We start from the raw sequence: 17,988 nt of genomic DNA, 5'->3' as shown, positions 1-17,988 counted from the left end.
AAGCTATATGTGAGGAAAGCAGCTGTCAAGCATTACTCTTCTTACAGGCGATCACATTCAGCTTTGTTTATCTCACACTGATAATATGGCAAATCAGTTACAATTTCCTTCAGTCTCCTTATCACCTCCTCCCTTTTATCATAATTACAATTTTTTTAATGCAAAGGCTTTTATTCCCACATATTTTTCTAAGTCTTTAAGATTGTCTTTAATGCTGAATTCTCATTCATCTGATATGCATTTATTCAAACAGGGAGAATTTACAGTGAAATAAATAACACATTCCTTTGTTATACTCAAAACTTTCTTTAGATAATTCTTCAGGCGATACTTCGAATTATGTTTTATATTTTTATCAGCCTTTGCAGCAATAAGTTTATCGCTGTTATAAACCTCATTGCACTGAAGTGTTTCTATCAATTTAATATTTTGTAAGCCTTATTTCTTAAATGAACAAATATTAGACAAAAAAAATAAACGCTAAAATAGTTATGTCAAAATGATTGCATGAAGATTATAGAGGATAAATAATTTTGATGTAGAAAAATATTATTAGATTTTCATATTTATTGCCATTTCATGATTTTGATTGTGTTTGTTTTTATTATTTGCAATTGTATGTGTTTTATCAAAGCAACATACTGATTCTCAAAGTTGTTTTCAATGTTCATAAGAGTGGTTGGGTTCACAGTCTGACCGATTGCAAAAATGAAGCAGATAGATCAGGAGGATCCTCTGCGGTGAAACCCTGAAAACACACACACACACACACACACACACAAACACACACACACATAAAAACTCATTTACAAAATATGTGCACGAAAGAAAGTACAGAATTGTAAAATAGCATGCATTCTGTCCGTCAAAAACAAAATATTCTTTGAAGTCTTATTGCATGTACTTTTATGGAGCTTTTACAGTGTTTCGTACTATTTTCACAAGATGTATATTTTCAAAACTCTTAGTACAAAATTTATCCAACAATGCAAGATACATTTCACCTGGTATTTATTCTGAGACTAGACCCGCCCTCTTCTTCAAACATCACACCCACACCCACACAGAAACTGAAAAGAATTCTAAGTATGAGTTTAAGATCACTTAAAGAAAACTTACAAGTATTATTTGCAATATAATAAACTAAATATTGTTCTACAACTTTTTAACTATCTGTATATATTTTCTAAGCACGTTTATAAAAATTATTTAAATGTCTTAATTTAACTATGGCCAAATCCTGGCATAGTCTAAGCCCTGTCTGTGAAGTATAAATATACTTAAGTATTTTTAATAAACTGAACTTGTCAAAGTCACATTTATATTAATAATACAGTTTTTTCCGATTGCTATACGACAGTGGGCACAACTGGAGTCACTTGTGCAAAACTCTAACTACAGTCTGAACAGCAGCAGTTCATGTGGACCAAACTCTAGTTCTTTTTCATTGTTGGAACACAGTTTTCAAAACTCTACACACTTATCCAAAGGCGTTAACCACAACCTGCACAACACTGTGCATTTACAGGACTTTGTTCAAATGCTAACACACTGCTGTCAAAACTGTGAACCACACATTCAAAACAATAGATTTCAGCCTTGTGCCTTTCAAACACTGCTGATTGCAATTTCAGCTGAAAGGCTAAGCAGATGTATTGTCTTAGATTTGTTATACACAAACAAATATATATATATGTATGTATATATATATATATATATATATATATATATATATATATATATATATATATATATATATACATACATACAGTATATATAATATGTAATGCAAATTTTCCATCATACAAACAGGTGAGAGTTACATCCTTACAGTAAATAAAAACATTACAGGAATTTATTTTGTATTGCAATTATAGAATATTTACACAGATATACATTACAGTAAGTTTGACTGTAAATTATATTTTTAAGAACAGGACCCAAAGGCTGCCCCCAACAGGAGGAGGAGAAAAAATATTTTCAGATGCGCAGGAAAATGCTATTTTTGACATGGTTGTTGTCAACAATGCAGTAAAACTGCGGGAGATTCAAGATGGAGTGCTGGCTGATAATGATATATTTGAAAACGGTGCAGAGGAAGCAATGTTAGGTCAAAGGGCCACTGTGGAGGTTCCAGGCCAAAGGGGGGGAAATATCACCATGTGTGCTGCAATGGCCAATGATGGTTTGCTTCTCAACACAGCACTCATTGGCTCATACAACACAGAAAGGCTTATAGCTTTCCTAAAACAGCTCTATGCTCAGCTAGTGCCAGCAGAACAGGGGGAGCCAGTAAGAACCCCCCAAGCTTTTGTCATAGTTTGCGATAATGTTGCTTTTCACCACTCTGCAGCTGTCACAGATTGGTTTGCAGCACATCGCAGATTTATGGTTTTGTACCTGCCTGCAGATTCACCCTTCTTCAACCCAACAGAGAAGTTTTTCTCTGCCTGGAGGTGGAAAGTGTTTGATCACCACCCACATGACTAAATGTCTCTTTTGGAAGTCATGCAGGTGCATGGCAAGAGAGAACATTAGATGTGATGTTGATGAAAACCTGTGGCCTGATGCTAGAGAGAGGCAGGATTAGCCCCTCAATTATTTGTTCGAATTACAGTAGGCCTATGTACTTTTAGTTTCTACCTTTTTTTCTTATTACTGTAATTCCGTAAATTACTACAGACTATTGAAGTAAACTGCTAATTTTCATTTACCTTAAAGAATTGTTACGTTCTAAAAATGTAAATAAATCATGTGAAAGAATGTCACTCTTTTCTTTGAAGAAAATATTACTTCATATGAAGTCATTGAAATTGTTCAAACTGTAAAGATGAAAAGCTTGTATTTTCTGTATTGTAATAAATAATGTGACAGTATACAGAGAACAAATTATTTTTTTAGGTTTTCAAAGATAATGCCTCAAAGAAATGTGTCTGGAGAGTAAGAATTCTAATTAATAATTATGTAATTGATTTCATAATCCAATCTATGCTGGGCAAAAACAGTTTTATGAAAGTTGCAAGTCATTTTTATAGTTTTATGAGCTGCAAGTCATTCAATAACAGCCCAATGTTTAATCAGTGAAGTGAGTAAAGTAAGTTCATTTATACCACATTACCTCATTTCATTCACAATGGTAATTCAAAGAGCTTTATATAAAAAAGATTAAACTTGAAATGTATTAAAAATAAACAAGAACATGCACTGACAAGCATTGTGTAAAGTAAAAATAAATAAAACAGATGGTGCTTACAAATGCATTTATTTTTCCAAGCAGCGTTTATGGAAGCATTACAAATATTGTCAAAAAAAGCATAAACAGATGAGCAATTTAATACAAAGATTATTGAAAAACATTGTGGTCCAACCCATATGGTCATAATGGCTTTAATTTACTGGTACTTTTTTCATAAAACAACAATTTCGAATGAACATTTTTGCTCTCCTGTCAGAATTTACTCGTGTGTAAGAAATATAGGTCAACTTTATGAAAGAAAAAGCAAAAGGCAACATATGAAAGATTCCAATTGAGCAATGAAGCATATCTTCAAAAGACTTAGCAGCTTACCAGCACATCAGGTAATCTAAAGCATTGCTGTCACACAAGAAACTCAAGTTAGCAACTGAGACATAATTGTTAATTCAAACATTGGTTATCCACTTGTACATCTGAACCTGGTTTTCCACAGGGGATACAACCTTTTTGGTTACAGCGGTAAAGTGGCACACAATCAGAAATCTTCTTTAGTTCCTCATGCAGATTTTCTTTGTTTTGGTCATTATTATAGATATATGTGTAAACAAAGGCTTTAATTCCCTGGTATGCCTTTAATTCATCAAGACCTGGTATAATATTATTATTAACATTATTATTAAGACATCTGTCTATACAGGGAGATATTAAGGTATAGAAAACCACACATCCATCCTTTTTTTTATTCATTAAGTCTCTCAGAGGAGAATTGTTTTGAGGATTCATCAGTAAATACTCTGAATGTGCATCTCTATGACGCCCTGCAGCGATGAGTTCAGTGCCTCTGTAGACATACTTGCTGTCAGGATTTATTTTAGGTTTAACGTCTGCTGATTTATCATTCAGCATAAAGTTACTTTCTGATGGATAGAAAACACTTTCACACTGCCTCTTTAGGACATTTATGGCCACTGCATACTGGCCGTTTTCATAGCTGGTTGAAAAAGAAAAGAATTATCAACATTTACAAAAGCAAAATTATTGAGAAATATAACTTGTATGCTGGAGCTGTGTGCAACCGTGCAAACTTTAATGGTAGGAAAAATTCATTTGTGGGTCATTGTGATAACATTTTATCTGTCTATAATGCAAGCGTACAAAAATTTATTTGTGCTAAGAACACATTTTAGGAATGAATACCTATTAATCCTTGTGAGATTATATTATAATTTGTGGCTACATAATGCATACACTAATGTTGACAAATACAGTCTTACTGTAACATTGTTACTCCCTCATTTTATTTAGCATAATGAAAATGTACCTTAGATGAAAAAATGTTTGAATCCTGGAAAGGGTGTTAATGTCCACATTTTCATTCACCACACTCTGAATACAAGAAAGCAGAATAATCCCGAGGAGGACCCTCATACATACAGTGAAAACCTTAAATGAGCAAAAACATAAAAAAAGCAGTCATAATTTTCCTCCATGTAGTAGAAGCAGCATAGTCACTCTCTGTATTATATGTCATTCCCATTCTCCTTTCTGTCACTTCTACTGTCCTGTCAATTGCTATCACTACAATTACAAGGAAAGAGTAAAATGAAAATTTAATGTGGACTAACAATAAATTGTAATGCTGCTTACCATGCTGAATGTCGTAGATTCTGGAGAAGATGCAGTGCACTGAGCTCCTCAGAGATGATGTGTGAATCTGGTCTGGTGTGAGAGATGTGAACTGGTGAAGCAAACACATCACATTTATACTGCCCTTCTATCTCCATCTAGTGACCATTTCACCCTGGTGACTTTAACATCCCATTTTCAGGTTAGAAATAAAGCAACTTATTCTTTCTCAAATGGTTTTTCTTTCCACACTCTCTGGGTTTCTCTTAGATTACAAAGAATCAAGTTGTAGGAACATCCTTCAACATCTACTACTCTATCTATATTTACAAACAGATGAACATGATATTTTTCAGCATGATCCGTTTGGCCTTGTGCATGCAACAAGTGTGATCAATTTTTCAATGTGTTGCAGTGCTTGCGGGCTGTTTGACATTTAGCTCTGTTTATTCAAATGACCTGGCAGGTTTTAACCAGTTATTAGAGTCATGTGAGATCACAGATGAGAAGAGACCTGCAGCACGAGCATTCAGTCACATTCAGCTTCTGTGTCAAAGGGTCAAATGTGGGAAAAAACATGTTTCTTTCACTGAATGTGTGAGCAAGGTTGCAGAAGCAGCCACTATTTGTTGTGTTTAAAGGGTTTTTATGAAAAAATACATAAAAAATACAGTAGCTATAAATCTGTTTTTGGTTTACTCTAGCAAAAATTGCTGTGTTATCAAGCATGCATTATTACATTTTATGCATATTTTATTTGCACATTTTAATGTTTACTGCAATTTTAGCACACTCTTTCACACTTCACACTTAGTTCACACTTAATTACTGACTCCTTGAGCTCTGTAAAGACTGAAATTTTAAATAATAGTCAGAACCATCTGACTATTATTTGGGAAATGTATTATTTTAGCATGGGAAATGTATTCCAGGGTGTACTGTGTAGTGTGAGAGTCTGTGTTGTGGATGAAGACCTCTGGTGGTGAATTAACGGAAGTTCAATGACTGGATCATGACAATACTAAAGAATGTCTTCACTTACTTTGTAAACTACAAAATGTTATCATTTATTGAATGTGTCATATGTGTCAAATGTGACCTTCTGGTGTTTTCAGTTTGGACAACAAACAATGACACAATGCTTGTCTGAGGCATCATGTTTCATTTGTTGTTCTTTTGTGAATGTGCATACATGATATAATAAATTATATTCATTCTAATCTCAAAGAGCCAAAGATGCAAAAGCTCATCTGACACAGAATTATATCCTATTGACACTATCTGCTGAAATAAACCGAAATAATATGTTGTCTGTCATTTCTTATCACTTCTTCATTGTCATTCTAAGTGTTCATTATTGATATTTTTAATTATAAAATATTTGTGTATCTTTCATTTTCTAAAATTTCAAACTTTCCACAAAAATTGTTGGAACTTCAGAACCCCCCCTCCCCCCCGTTTTTTTTTTTTTGTAATTGTACTTGATAACTTCCATGCTTTCCATTAGGTCATTAAAAACAGAAACACACACAAAAAACAAACATAAAAATTATAAAATCACACAAATATCCAATTAGCCAAACACTTTAGAAAGTAAAAATGTCTTTAGCCTGGATTTAAAAATATTAAGAGAAGAGGCTTGTCTAATGGACAGTGGCAAGACGTTTCAAAGCCTGGGGGCAGAAATACAGAAAGCATGATCTCCCCTGCACTAAAGCCTCTATTTAAGGGTAAACAATAGATCCTGGTTGGAAGACCGATGGGATCTAGTGGGTTGATACTCAGTCAATAACTAAATAAGAGATAGGAAGGGGCCAACCCATTTAGAGATTTATAAACGAGGAGAACATTTTTAAAATCCACTCTATAACAAACAGGAAACCAATTTTGAACAAGCTGCAAATGAGATAAAGCTGTCTGGCTAATCCCAAAATAAAGTGAGTCACAGTAGTCCAGCCTAGATTAAATTAAAGCGTGAATTACTTTTTCAAAATCTTCAAAAGAAAAAAGAGGCTTAGCGCAAAGCTTTGACAACCACATTTATTTTAAGGTCAAACTTTAAGCCTTCATCAAAAATGAAACCATGGTATTTTACCCATGATTTCAAATACAGAGACATCCCTCCCAAATCCAGTTTCGGGGAATTTTAAAATTCTGACGAATTAAAACTATAATTTCAGTTTTCTTATAATTGAAGATAAAATAAATTAAGGAAAGCCAAGCATTTACATCTGCCAAATATACTATAAGAGACTCAAGACCCACAAAATTGCAGTTGACAGGCAAATAAACCTGTGTGTCATCCGCATAACAGTGACATGACAAATCATGTTTTCTAAAAATCGAGCCAAGAGGAAGCATATAGAGAGAAAAAAGCAAAGGAGCCAAAATAGAACCCTGGGGAACCCCACAGGGCAAAAAAGCATTACTTGAGTAATGTTCACCCATCTTGACTGAAAAACTCCTATTTGCAAAATATGATTTAAACCAATCTAGAGCAAGACCTCTTAAACCAACACAATGTTCTAAATGATCAATGAGAACAGCATGATCGACTGTATCAAAAGCGGCTGTTAAATCTAAGAGCACAAGGACTGCAAAATCACCCAAATCACATGATATTAAAATAGGGTTCCGCCAGATGTGGGAACTCATGCAACATAATCAATGACGTACATCCAAGTAAATGAGATGGCGGGAAGTTTGCAAGTGAAGGGCATAAGAAAATGGACTGGAACACAGCCCTGATCACACTGAATGCGAGTTTGGCATGCGTCAGCAGCAAACAGAAATTGCATTCACTGCAGCTATCTTGTCTGAACTGGATACAGTATACAGATGCACGTTCGCTTTCTGACACAGTCCACACACTTGAGTCTGTCATCAGTAGGACAAATGGAGCGAAAGAACATGTGCAGGGCAAATAATCATTAATAATCATTGGAAATAATCATTTTTCCACACTTTATTAACATTATGAGTAAACCTCAAAGGACGCATTAAAATTATAATTTAGAATCCATGTCATCATGACCCCTTTAAGACAACATGAAGCTTATTTGTCACAAGATTTGAAACATTTGAGTTTTTTAGGGAATCACTGATCACACGTAATGTATTTTAAAACCTTTACTACATTCTGTTAAAATGTAAAAGCAAAACAACTTAACATGTTTAGAAAAGTAGATTGTAATTCATATTAATTCATGTAGTAGTTAGAGGTGGAGAGTGCACAGGTTTTTTTTGGGGGGGGGGGGATGTTTCCTTCTTCACCTTCAAGAGCATTACACAGCAGTAGAGAGGAATGTTAGCCACAATCTGCTTGAAGCCAATTCTCCTGTAGTAGACTTAAATGTGTTTGCTGTGTTTTTGTATTTCAAACACATAAATCAGATTCAGAAAGAGCTTTATTGCCAAGTGTGTTTACACACACAAGGAATTTGTCTAGGTGACCGGTGATTCCAGTGCAAAGAAAAATATAAGTAACCATCCATGAACATTGTCAACATCAAATGTGAAGATGTCTAAGTTTGCTTCATTTAAACATTTTCCTTTTTAAAACTGTAAAGCTGATTTGAACAGGTCTATTGCATGAAGTGCTGTATATAGAAGTGACTTGACTTGAGTAAAAAGTGACAACTTGGAGCATACTTTGGAACACAAACACTTTTTTAAGTTGAAATCACAATTTAGTTTTTACATTGAATATTTAGGATTAATTTATTTTGAAAGAACATAGATCTGGTTTGTTTAAAAGTCCTTTTTGCATTTAATAACCTGATACATGTACATTTTCCTATCTGTCTACTAGATCAGTTTGCTCATGGGATGGTGCAGCAGCACTGTTTGATATTCGGTTTTGTCTATGTGAACGATCTGCTGGGCAAATTTTGCCAGTTGATACGATCATGTGTAAACGACACTCACTAAAACTGAAACTCAAACACACTCAGAGTTGTTATAATCATCATCAGTGTTGTATGTCTGGTTTTTCCTCAGTTGTATCTATAAAATCACTTGTATATAATTTCTGTACTGCAGTGTTTTTGTTGAGTCTTTTATCACAACGTTATTTATATAAGTTAATGTATTTTTGTTATCTTTGAAATATTAAACTTTCTGAGGCCCACAGTCTGTTTTAGCGCACCCCAACTGCATCAAGCTCATTTTTTCTTGCAGTAGTCAGTAGTTAACTCTACAGCAGACTGTCTTTGTGTTTTTTGTAATCATGTTTGCAGAACATGCACCCCTACATCTGCCCTGTTCACAATAAACCATTATACCTAAGGCCTCCTTATAGCCAGCGTTTTTGACCTTTTTATGAAACACGGTGTGTTTATATGCATTAATCTAATTAATCTAATATGATGAATTTTCATATTGAAAAATAAATCCAAACACAAAGTTTGCCAACCATAAGTATTTTATTTGTAGTGAGAATCAAGATTATTTAAAAAATGTATGTTACAAGTGAATCTAATTATACTGAATTTCGAAACAAAAAGTTCTTCAGAAGATGTTAATTCAGTGTCACATAGAAAAAAAAATGAAAAAGAGCCATTGTGTTACTGAAATTTTTTTAGTTCTGATTTGGAGACAGACATTTCGCATCGATGGGAGTGTTTCCTTCTCCGTTACAAGCATAACACTGATTCTCACTCACACAGCGGTAGAGAGGAACATGAGCCACAATCTGCTTGAATTTGGTCTGAAGATCTTTTTCAGAGTCACGCTTCCACACATTCTTGAAGACAAAAGCTTTAATTCCACTGTGTACTTTCCACTTCTCCAGGGCCTTCAAAATGTTGTAGTTGCCGTTTTCATTCAGACACGTATCGACACAGGGAGAATTAAATGTGTAGAAAATAGAGCAGCTGTCTTTTCTTTTATTCAAAAGATTGGTCATGGGTGAGTATTTATCAGGATTCAGCAGCAGAGACTCTGAATGGATGTAGAATTGCTTCTGTTTACTGATTACAACCTTTCTATTTCCTGCAGCGATGAGATCTTCACCTTGGTAAAGGCCGTTTGTTTCATCAGTAATAGCATTTTTCACACTCTCTGCATTCTCTTCAGTCAGGAAGTTGTTTTGTTCAGGATTCTGTTGACACTGATCCTTTGGCACATTGATGGCTACAGCATACTGACGAGGATGGCCATCTTCATCAACTCTCTTGTAGCTGGAAAACAGTAAACGGGATCAAGTATTGTTTTAGGTGACTAATGATTAATGTTTTATTGATGATTAGTTAACCAATGGCTTCTCATCTGTCTGCTTTTTCTTTGCTGATGTAACTTAAACCTTCCAAGTTAATATTTATAGTTAACCTAAAAGTTTTAACTTTTAATAGATACTGAAGACAGGCTTACTTCTGCTCAAAGAAGTTTATAATACGGGCAAGAGTACTGATGTCCACATTGTTGTTTTCAACACTTTCTGTCGAATACGGAAGCAAAAACACCAGCAGAAGTCCACTCAGAAACACAACGAGCTTCTAAAATCACAAAACAATCACACTCAGAAAAGCTAAATAAATCATGTGCATACTGTAGTTCATTCCAACTCATCAAAATTTCTCCAAACTCCTTGACGACGAAAAAAAAAACTAAAAAAACATGACTCTCACCAACATCCTTTAAAGTCTTAATTGTGTCTCACCATGTTTGTTGTTTCAAATCTGTAAGTCCAGAGATGCTACGTGAGTCTCCACAAAAGGAAGAGCAGGATATGTCAGATATGAAATGAGTGCGGAGGAAGTGAATGGTATTTATTCTGAGTCTAGACCAGCCCTCTTCTTAAAAGATAGGCTGGTCTCAGTCACAGATCCGGGTGATTAAGGGCTTGAAGTTGGCCAAAATGTATTTTTTCGTAAAGAAATAAAGTTAAATATTTTGTTTGCCGAGTGAGTGTTGCACTTTTCTTCTTAAGTTAATGTAAGATAATGTCATTGGCATTTTGTGTTTGTATGGCTTGTATGGCTGAAATAATCCATTTTAATGTATGAGAAAAAAAGATTATTTGGTTTTAATAAACAAACAGATAAACTCAATGTTCCCCAACCCTGTTTTAAATGCTTATTTTTGGGTGGAAGCAAAAATATCCTGTTTTCGTGTGTCTCTTTAAATGCAAATGTACTACTGTTTTCGACTCACCTTTCCAGAATACGACTGTGACTCTACAGTTTGCGTGTCAGATACTCAAATAAACCTGATTGTTTTTGATTATCATCTATATTAGAGGTGCCCATCCCTGTTACTGGAGATCTACCTTCCAGCAGATTTCAGTTCCAACCCTGATCAAACACATTTGAACCAAATAATTAGGATCTGAAGGAACACTTGAAAATTACAGACGGTTGTGTTTGATCAGGGTTGGAACTAAACTCTGCAGGAAGGTAGATTTCCAGGAACAGGGATGGGCACCCCTGCTCTATGGTCGTTTCACAAATAGATTAATTAACAGTTATAAATTATTCTTAGAAAGCATAAACTGTTGTAATATGCTTATGGCTCAGTTAACTGAAATAAACCAGGCTTGATGATGTATGCAGCCTGCAAATGCAACTTCCGGAGAATGCAGCCTTCCGCTTGAGAAATGGCATGGTCATTTGATTTACATATACTTTTTTTACCATTTGTGTCACCCCCCCCCCCCCCCCCAACAAAAAAAATACCTACACCTGGATCACTGCATTGTGTCCATGATCATCATCTGCAACACAATCTCAGACAAATACCACAGGCTATTATTTTAATATTATATTGTTGGAAATATTTCCATGATAACAATAATGTTCTTAAGTAACAGCACTAGACTGCCTCTTCCATAGGGAACAAAAGGTAAACTACAAGCTCTACTGACTACTTTTGACCATATATGGTCAACAAATCATCCTCAATTTAATATAAAACATCAGCCATTGTTATGATTTGACATGTAGGCTATGATAAAAGACAATTTAAGGGAATGACATTAAAGTATTTACATTAGTTATTTATATTTTCAAGAGCTCAATGTCTAGTTGCAACAAACTCCTCATAAAGAAAAGCATAATGACTTCAAAATTAGCCTATAATTATTTCCTTAGGCTATTTTTTTCTCATGTTTTGTTTCACTTTGCATCTTAAACTTTTCTTCTTTTTTAAAAATCTTCACTTCAATGTAAACATTTAATCATTTTATTTAAAAAATATATAAACAACTAATTAAATGTATATTATTTAAAATATTTAAAGAATATAGCAGTAGTGCTACTGTAGCTACAACAGTCTTCCTGGCGATGAATTGTGCACTCATGTTGTATCGCCATCTAGCGTCCATTTCCCGACAAAACAGGTTTAATAAACACCATGATACTTTCCCTTTACAATACCTGGAAATACATTTACAGATACATTTACTCTCAACACTGTAAAAACGATTCTTCAAAATTGTAAATTAAGGAAAAAAATATGATATTTTATAAGAAAAAATATTTTATTATTTATTGAAAAATTTTACATTTAATTTAATATTACTTGTTGTTGTTTCTGCTACTGTTTCTTTGTAATTGATTGGGAAATACTAGCAATTTGTGAGATTTTTTTTCTACTCCAATTTTTTTTCAGAGTCACGCAAGCTGGCAAACATGAAACTTATGGGAATTCATAATAAATATTTAGTTATTTGTGTGTGTAGGTAGTAAAATTGCAATTTTAATGTATTATTTAAAATAACATTTTAATTGCACATATTATAAAAAAATGTTTGCATGTATATGCTATATATCATATTTTTATTTAGTTAAAGTGATTATATCATTTGAATAAATTTTGTTTAAACGTTTCAGATATTATTGAAATTGTATTTTATATCTACATATTAACAACAACAACAAAAATAATAAGTAAACATTTATTTAATATTATATGTTAATACATTTTGAATTTATGTTTTTAAATTCTAAATTGTTATTATTATGATTATTATTGTATTAATATAACTGTTGTTGTTAGACAGTTCCACAATATAATTTATTCTACAAAGCATGTTGATAATAAACCTGTTGCTAAAACATGGTTTCTAAATTTGCTGTGCATCTTGTACAAATGATCATAAAAATCTTTAGTCGAGGACAGCCCTGTAAATTTCACAACAAAAAGACACAAGAACCACAGCCGGATGGTGGATGTTTTTATACTTATATCAGAAGGACTTTTACTGCTAAAACAGAACTATCAATCAGTTAAGTGCTTTTTAAAAGTTTTGATCATGTTATATTTTATAGGCTTTAGACATTTGCATCAATATCACATATGATACAGAAAAAAGAAATATCAAATATGATACAGCTTTACGGGATTAATAGTACCATTGTACCATTATTTATCTGCCAATGTTTTACTTTCTCAAGATGGTCAAGAACCTCTGACTTCCTGCAAAGACTCTCATGAGTTCCAGCAGAAACAGCATAAGAGAAACATATGGATTCACTTTCATTTCAGCATTTGTCTATTTATTTATTCGTTTATTTTTGTTGACACCACCTAGAGGACACTGAATGATCAGGCAGTTTTAATAGTCAAGAGGCCGCAGGATGAGACAAGCAGGTTCGCACCTCTCAGTCAGTAAAACAGACAGTATGCTCAATATGCCATCTGTTGTATTTATACATTTTTATGTTTTAAAACATGACTAGAGACTGATCGTTTGGTCTGAAGAGTCTTACACTAAAAGTATATAATGAGACACACTCAGTAAGATTATGAAAATTATAGCGCTGATGCAAATATTTAGTCAGACTAAACTTCTGTTTAAGATCAAATGTCTAAAAAAGCCATTTATATTTATCTCCCACTAAATAGTTGGTGATGTATAAAGTCTTTCACACATCTTTCATGCACTGTGTTTTGGTCTCATGCTGTATGCTAATAGCTAACAAATATACTCAAAATGCACTATAAATCTATTTATCAACACACTTTTAGCTCCATCTTTCAAGATGCTTTACTAAAACCTACTGTGCAAAATATAGGCTTTGGTCAATCAACTTTTGCTAGAGATTAAATCGTTTTTAAGGAATAACACATTAAAATGATCAGGAACAAACTGTTGTGTTAATAGTTTGAAACACTGGATAAAAAGTAAACTAGATATCCATGAGCTGAATATGTCTGCACACAAATCTGTAATTATGGCAGTCGGCAAAGGACACATGTATAGTTATTTTATTATTATTTACAGAACAGGTCTGAATAATAATTCAAACGAGTATGTGTTTGTTTAATAAAATTCAATGATTTCATAGCCCAGTGTATGCTGCGCAAAAAGAGCGTATGAAAGAAACAATTCAGTTATTGACAAAAGCAGTTCTTGGAAATACAAAAATGTGGATTTCGTTCCAGGAAGACAAAACGGAATCACAGCATCGTCTTTCAAACAATTCTGACATTCCATCACATTTGTACTCGTGCACCGATAAAGAGGCAATAACAGATTAATAATTAGGAAATCATTGCCAGTTTCCTTCCCGACATACTTCCTGAGATTTCCAAAGACAAAAAGATTCATTCCCTCTCCTCGAACATTTGTCCAGTTTCCAAGGCCCGGAAGAATATTGTCAGCGCTCTTAATGCACGTTTCCACACAAGGTGAGTTGGACGAATAGAAAACCACACAGTTGTTTGGATCTGTATTCTTCAGAAGTGTGTTCATGGGAGAATCACCTGGAGGATAGAGCAGAATGTGCTCAGAATTTTCACTTGTTACTACATTTGGCCCTGCAGCAATCACATTGCGTGACGCTGAGCAGAGCACACGTTTTTCCTTCAGTGATAATATCTGACATATTCTGCCTCTTCCCTGCTGAACACATTCTCAATTTGAGATTGTTGGTTTGTACACAGATATCGTGGGACACTGATTGCTATTGCATACTGAGCATTAGTTCCTATCTTGGTCTTTGGCTGGACACTGGAAGACAGAATATATGCATACGTTCATAACAATTCTCAAGAAACATTCCTTGTGCAATTTTACATTCAAACTGCATGTACATTTACATGAATTTTACTCATTTAAAACTGAATTATTAATTCATTTGACTAAAATCTGTACAAACTGACTGGCTTTTTATCAAAATATTGGATAATTTTAGTAAGGACCGCAGGGTTCTCCTGCCCCTGAATTTTTTGAACACACAGGTGAAGCAAGTGACACAGTGAGGCCTTAAAGATTATTTTTTTAATTGCCTGAGTTTTAAGGCTCGTCAAGCAGTTTATGTAACCTGTCTCTGAATGTGACTTTGACTATAAGCACAAAGATAAATGTTATAGCTCTTTATTTACCTTCAGTTTTCTGAAGAGCACACATTTCACTGAAGTTGTTTTTGCTCACCTTTGCTTGACATAAGATGTGGTGTATTCCAGAAAGCAAAGTGAACTTACCGTCACATATAACCTGAACTCTCGGTTGATTAACCCAAGCCTTGCTCACTTGAGGTCTGCTGGTTACAAAAATGCATCTGGGAGTAATATCATTGTTAACACACAAGGCAGTACAGTAGAGCTTGAACACATTTCACTGCAAGATATTTTCTTTTTACTTTTGGTTGATATACTGTAAGCAGCATTAAGGTTAAATCAGAATTATACATACAATAATGAGCATACAAATGAATGTGTGCATACTGTATTTGCAGATTTATTTGTAAATATATTTTATACTTTGTCTGTGTTAAAGACCAAATCAAGACTTAATTCATCTGTGCAATGTTGATATGGGACCCTGATGAGTACAGAATTCCAATAAGGCTTATCATGTCTGGTTGGCTTTAACCTAGAAGACAAATCACAGAGTTATTACCTTTTTTCCCCTCACTTTTGTACATTCAGAATTAACATTTCGGGATTGTACTTACTTAGCCTATTGTAAACTGTGCAAATAATGACTTAGGCTACTTATAATCAAAAGTTCTCTGTCTCCTAATGACCTTTAATACACAGATGATATGGGCAGAAATTCTGAGCTCCTCAGAGATGATGTTTCGGATCCACTTGATCCAAGATAATTCTGGGATCAACTATATGCAAAAATAAGTAAATAGATAAAAAATGACTCTTTAACAAAGAAGGCTGTTTGACAAACTGTATGCAAACATTTTGCATATAATTTAATTCATTTCAGTTAATGTCCTTTCTTGCATGACAATCTGACTGGCTCTCAGCTGGCTCTCTCTGCTCTCTTCTGAAAAGAGCTTTCAGAAACTAATGCTTGAGAGAGAATAATTCTCCAATAACATATAGTTGTGCATCAAGCAACAAAACCACATGCAACAGGTTTCCCTTCAGGTGGACTATTATGAGTAAATGACTGTAATTACTCTGAGACTTAATTGACCGAACTGCTACCTCTTTTTTAGATTTTGTTATAAAAGGTACAGAAAGTAATCACAAAATGACGTAATGATAGCAGTGATTAGCTGTGTTGTCATGAGATTAAAAATATAAGACATTATTCACTGTAAATACTTTTAAACAATAATAAAGACAATTACATTTTCAGCCATATCAAATTATTGCATGATTTAACATATTCATTTGAGTTTCCAGCACAGACAATCCATGCATGCTTTGCTGCTCTGTTGTCACTTTGTGTTCTTTGTAGAATATGTAATATGTGGAAAAAGTTAGTTATCCACAATGAACAGAAAATGAAATAAAACTCAGAGTTAGACTTTGTTACGTTAACACTTAATGCATTTACCCACTTCAAGGTTTGTGTTTGCATTTGTGCATAAAATATTCTGAAATTAAACCAAAACACAAGAATTGCTGAACAAATGTTTATTTTTCATCATGCAATAAGCCATTATATATCAGTAATTATTACAAGACAGCTGCCATCTAAATACAGTATAAGTACAATGACTTTCCAGAACAATTCTATATATTTTACCCTCTCTCTTTTCTTTATTTCTGCATCCTGTAACACTAGGACAGACTTCAGCTAAGTTAGACAATACAGTAACCAAAATGAGCTGCATTTCATTTACTTAGAGTACAGTAATTGATTAAATGTCTGAGAACTTGACCATTATACTTGATGGGGACAGGAGCGTGAAGTCTTGACAATGTTTTTCTTCTGTGGTGCATGTTAACATTAATTTGTTATAGGCATAACAGTTTTATTCACAAAGTGATAGAGAGGAACATGACTCACAATCTCTGTAAAGTTTTCAGAAAGACTTTTTTTAAAGACAAAGGCTTTAATACCAGTATGATTTTTCAAGTTTTCAAGGTTTGGTATAATGTCTGATATATTTAGACAGGGTGAGTAGACGGTGTAGATGACAACACAGCTGTCATTTTTTCTACATTGTAAGAAGTTTTTAAAGGTTAAGGATGAGTCATTATGGAGCAGAACATACACTGACTTACTTGTGCAATTCCCTGATATTTTGCAATTACATAGTCCTGATGCCATGAAGTATTCATCCTTGTAAAACCGATTTGATTTAATATAAATGGCATCTCTCACACTTTCTGCATTCTTCGTCAGATTCAGGAAGTGCTCATTTGAAGGATGAAAGTTCCCTTGACATTGATTCATCGGTACATTGATGGCTACAGCATATGAATCCCCTCTGATGTCATTATAGCTGTCAAATATAGAGCAAGACAATAAAAGTTTTGTGATGACAAGCATTAACACAGTTTACTAATGACATTTTATTTCTTTACTTCGTCTTTGTGTATCATATAGTAAAATATTATTTTAAAAACTTAAATGTATGCACTATACTCACTTCTGCTCAAAGAAGTCTATTATTCGGGCAAGAGTTGTAAGGTTCATCTCCTGTTCTTCCATACTTTCTGTCCAATGATGAAGCAGAAAGAGCAGCAGGAGTCCATTCAGAAACACAATGAACTTCTAAAGAGATAAAACATGCACACACACACTATTAATAACCTTTGCCATTGGACATCTAACCTAACCTAACTTTTTTTTTTTGCTTTAAAGAGCCTTTTATTGAATAGAAAGATATACATGGAACCATCAATGGCAATAAATAACCTTAATAATTAAGAGTTAATGAGGTAGCACTTTATTTTACAGTCCTGTTCCTCATGTGCATACTATGTACTTATTATAGTAATTACAATAACTATGTAATAACTAGGTACTA

At 33.8% G+C, this 17,988-nt stretch overlaps 1 protein-coding gene and 1 pseudogene across 1 annotated transcript; both read right to left on the bottom strand.

Moving 5' to 3' along the window:
- Positions 1–3,241: 3,241 nt before the first annotated feature.
- Positions 3,242–4,956, bottom strand: LOC132107736 (uncharacterized). The gene is made up of 3 exons (XM_059513908.1): positions 4,844–4,956; positions 4,502–4,639; positions 3,242–4,177 (listed from the first exon to the last, which is right to left on the bottom strand). The coding sequence occupies exons 1-3, from the start codon at positions 4,844–4,846 to the stop codon at positions 3,638–3,640; spliced, it is 681 nt and encodes a 226-aa protein (XP_059369891.1). The 5' UTR covers positions 4,847–4,956; the 3' UTR covers positions 3,242–3,637.
- Positions 4,957–9,261: 4,305 nt separating this feature from the next.
- Positions 9,262–17,669, bottom strand: LOC132107574 (uncharacterized; annotated as a pseudogene).
- Between the last annotated feature and the right edge of the window lie 319 nt (positions 17,670–17,988).

Source organism: Carassius carassius, chromosome 28 (genome assembly GCF_963082965.1).
Source record: "Carassius carassius chromosome 28, fCarCar2.1, whole genome shotgun sequence".
NCBI lineage: Eukaryota > Metazoa > Chordata > Actinopteri > Cypriniformes > Cyprinidae > Carassius > Carassius carassius.
This window is presented reverse-complemented; position numbering and strand designations above follow the sequence as displayed.

Excerpts from the sequence above, each read along its gene's own strand:
- LOC132107736 (XM_059513908.1), bottom strand. Across the intron at positions 4,178-4,501 it reads TAAGGTACATTTTCATTATG|GGCCAGTATGCAGTGGCCAT; the intron begins CTAAATAAAATG and ends AGCTATGAAAAC.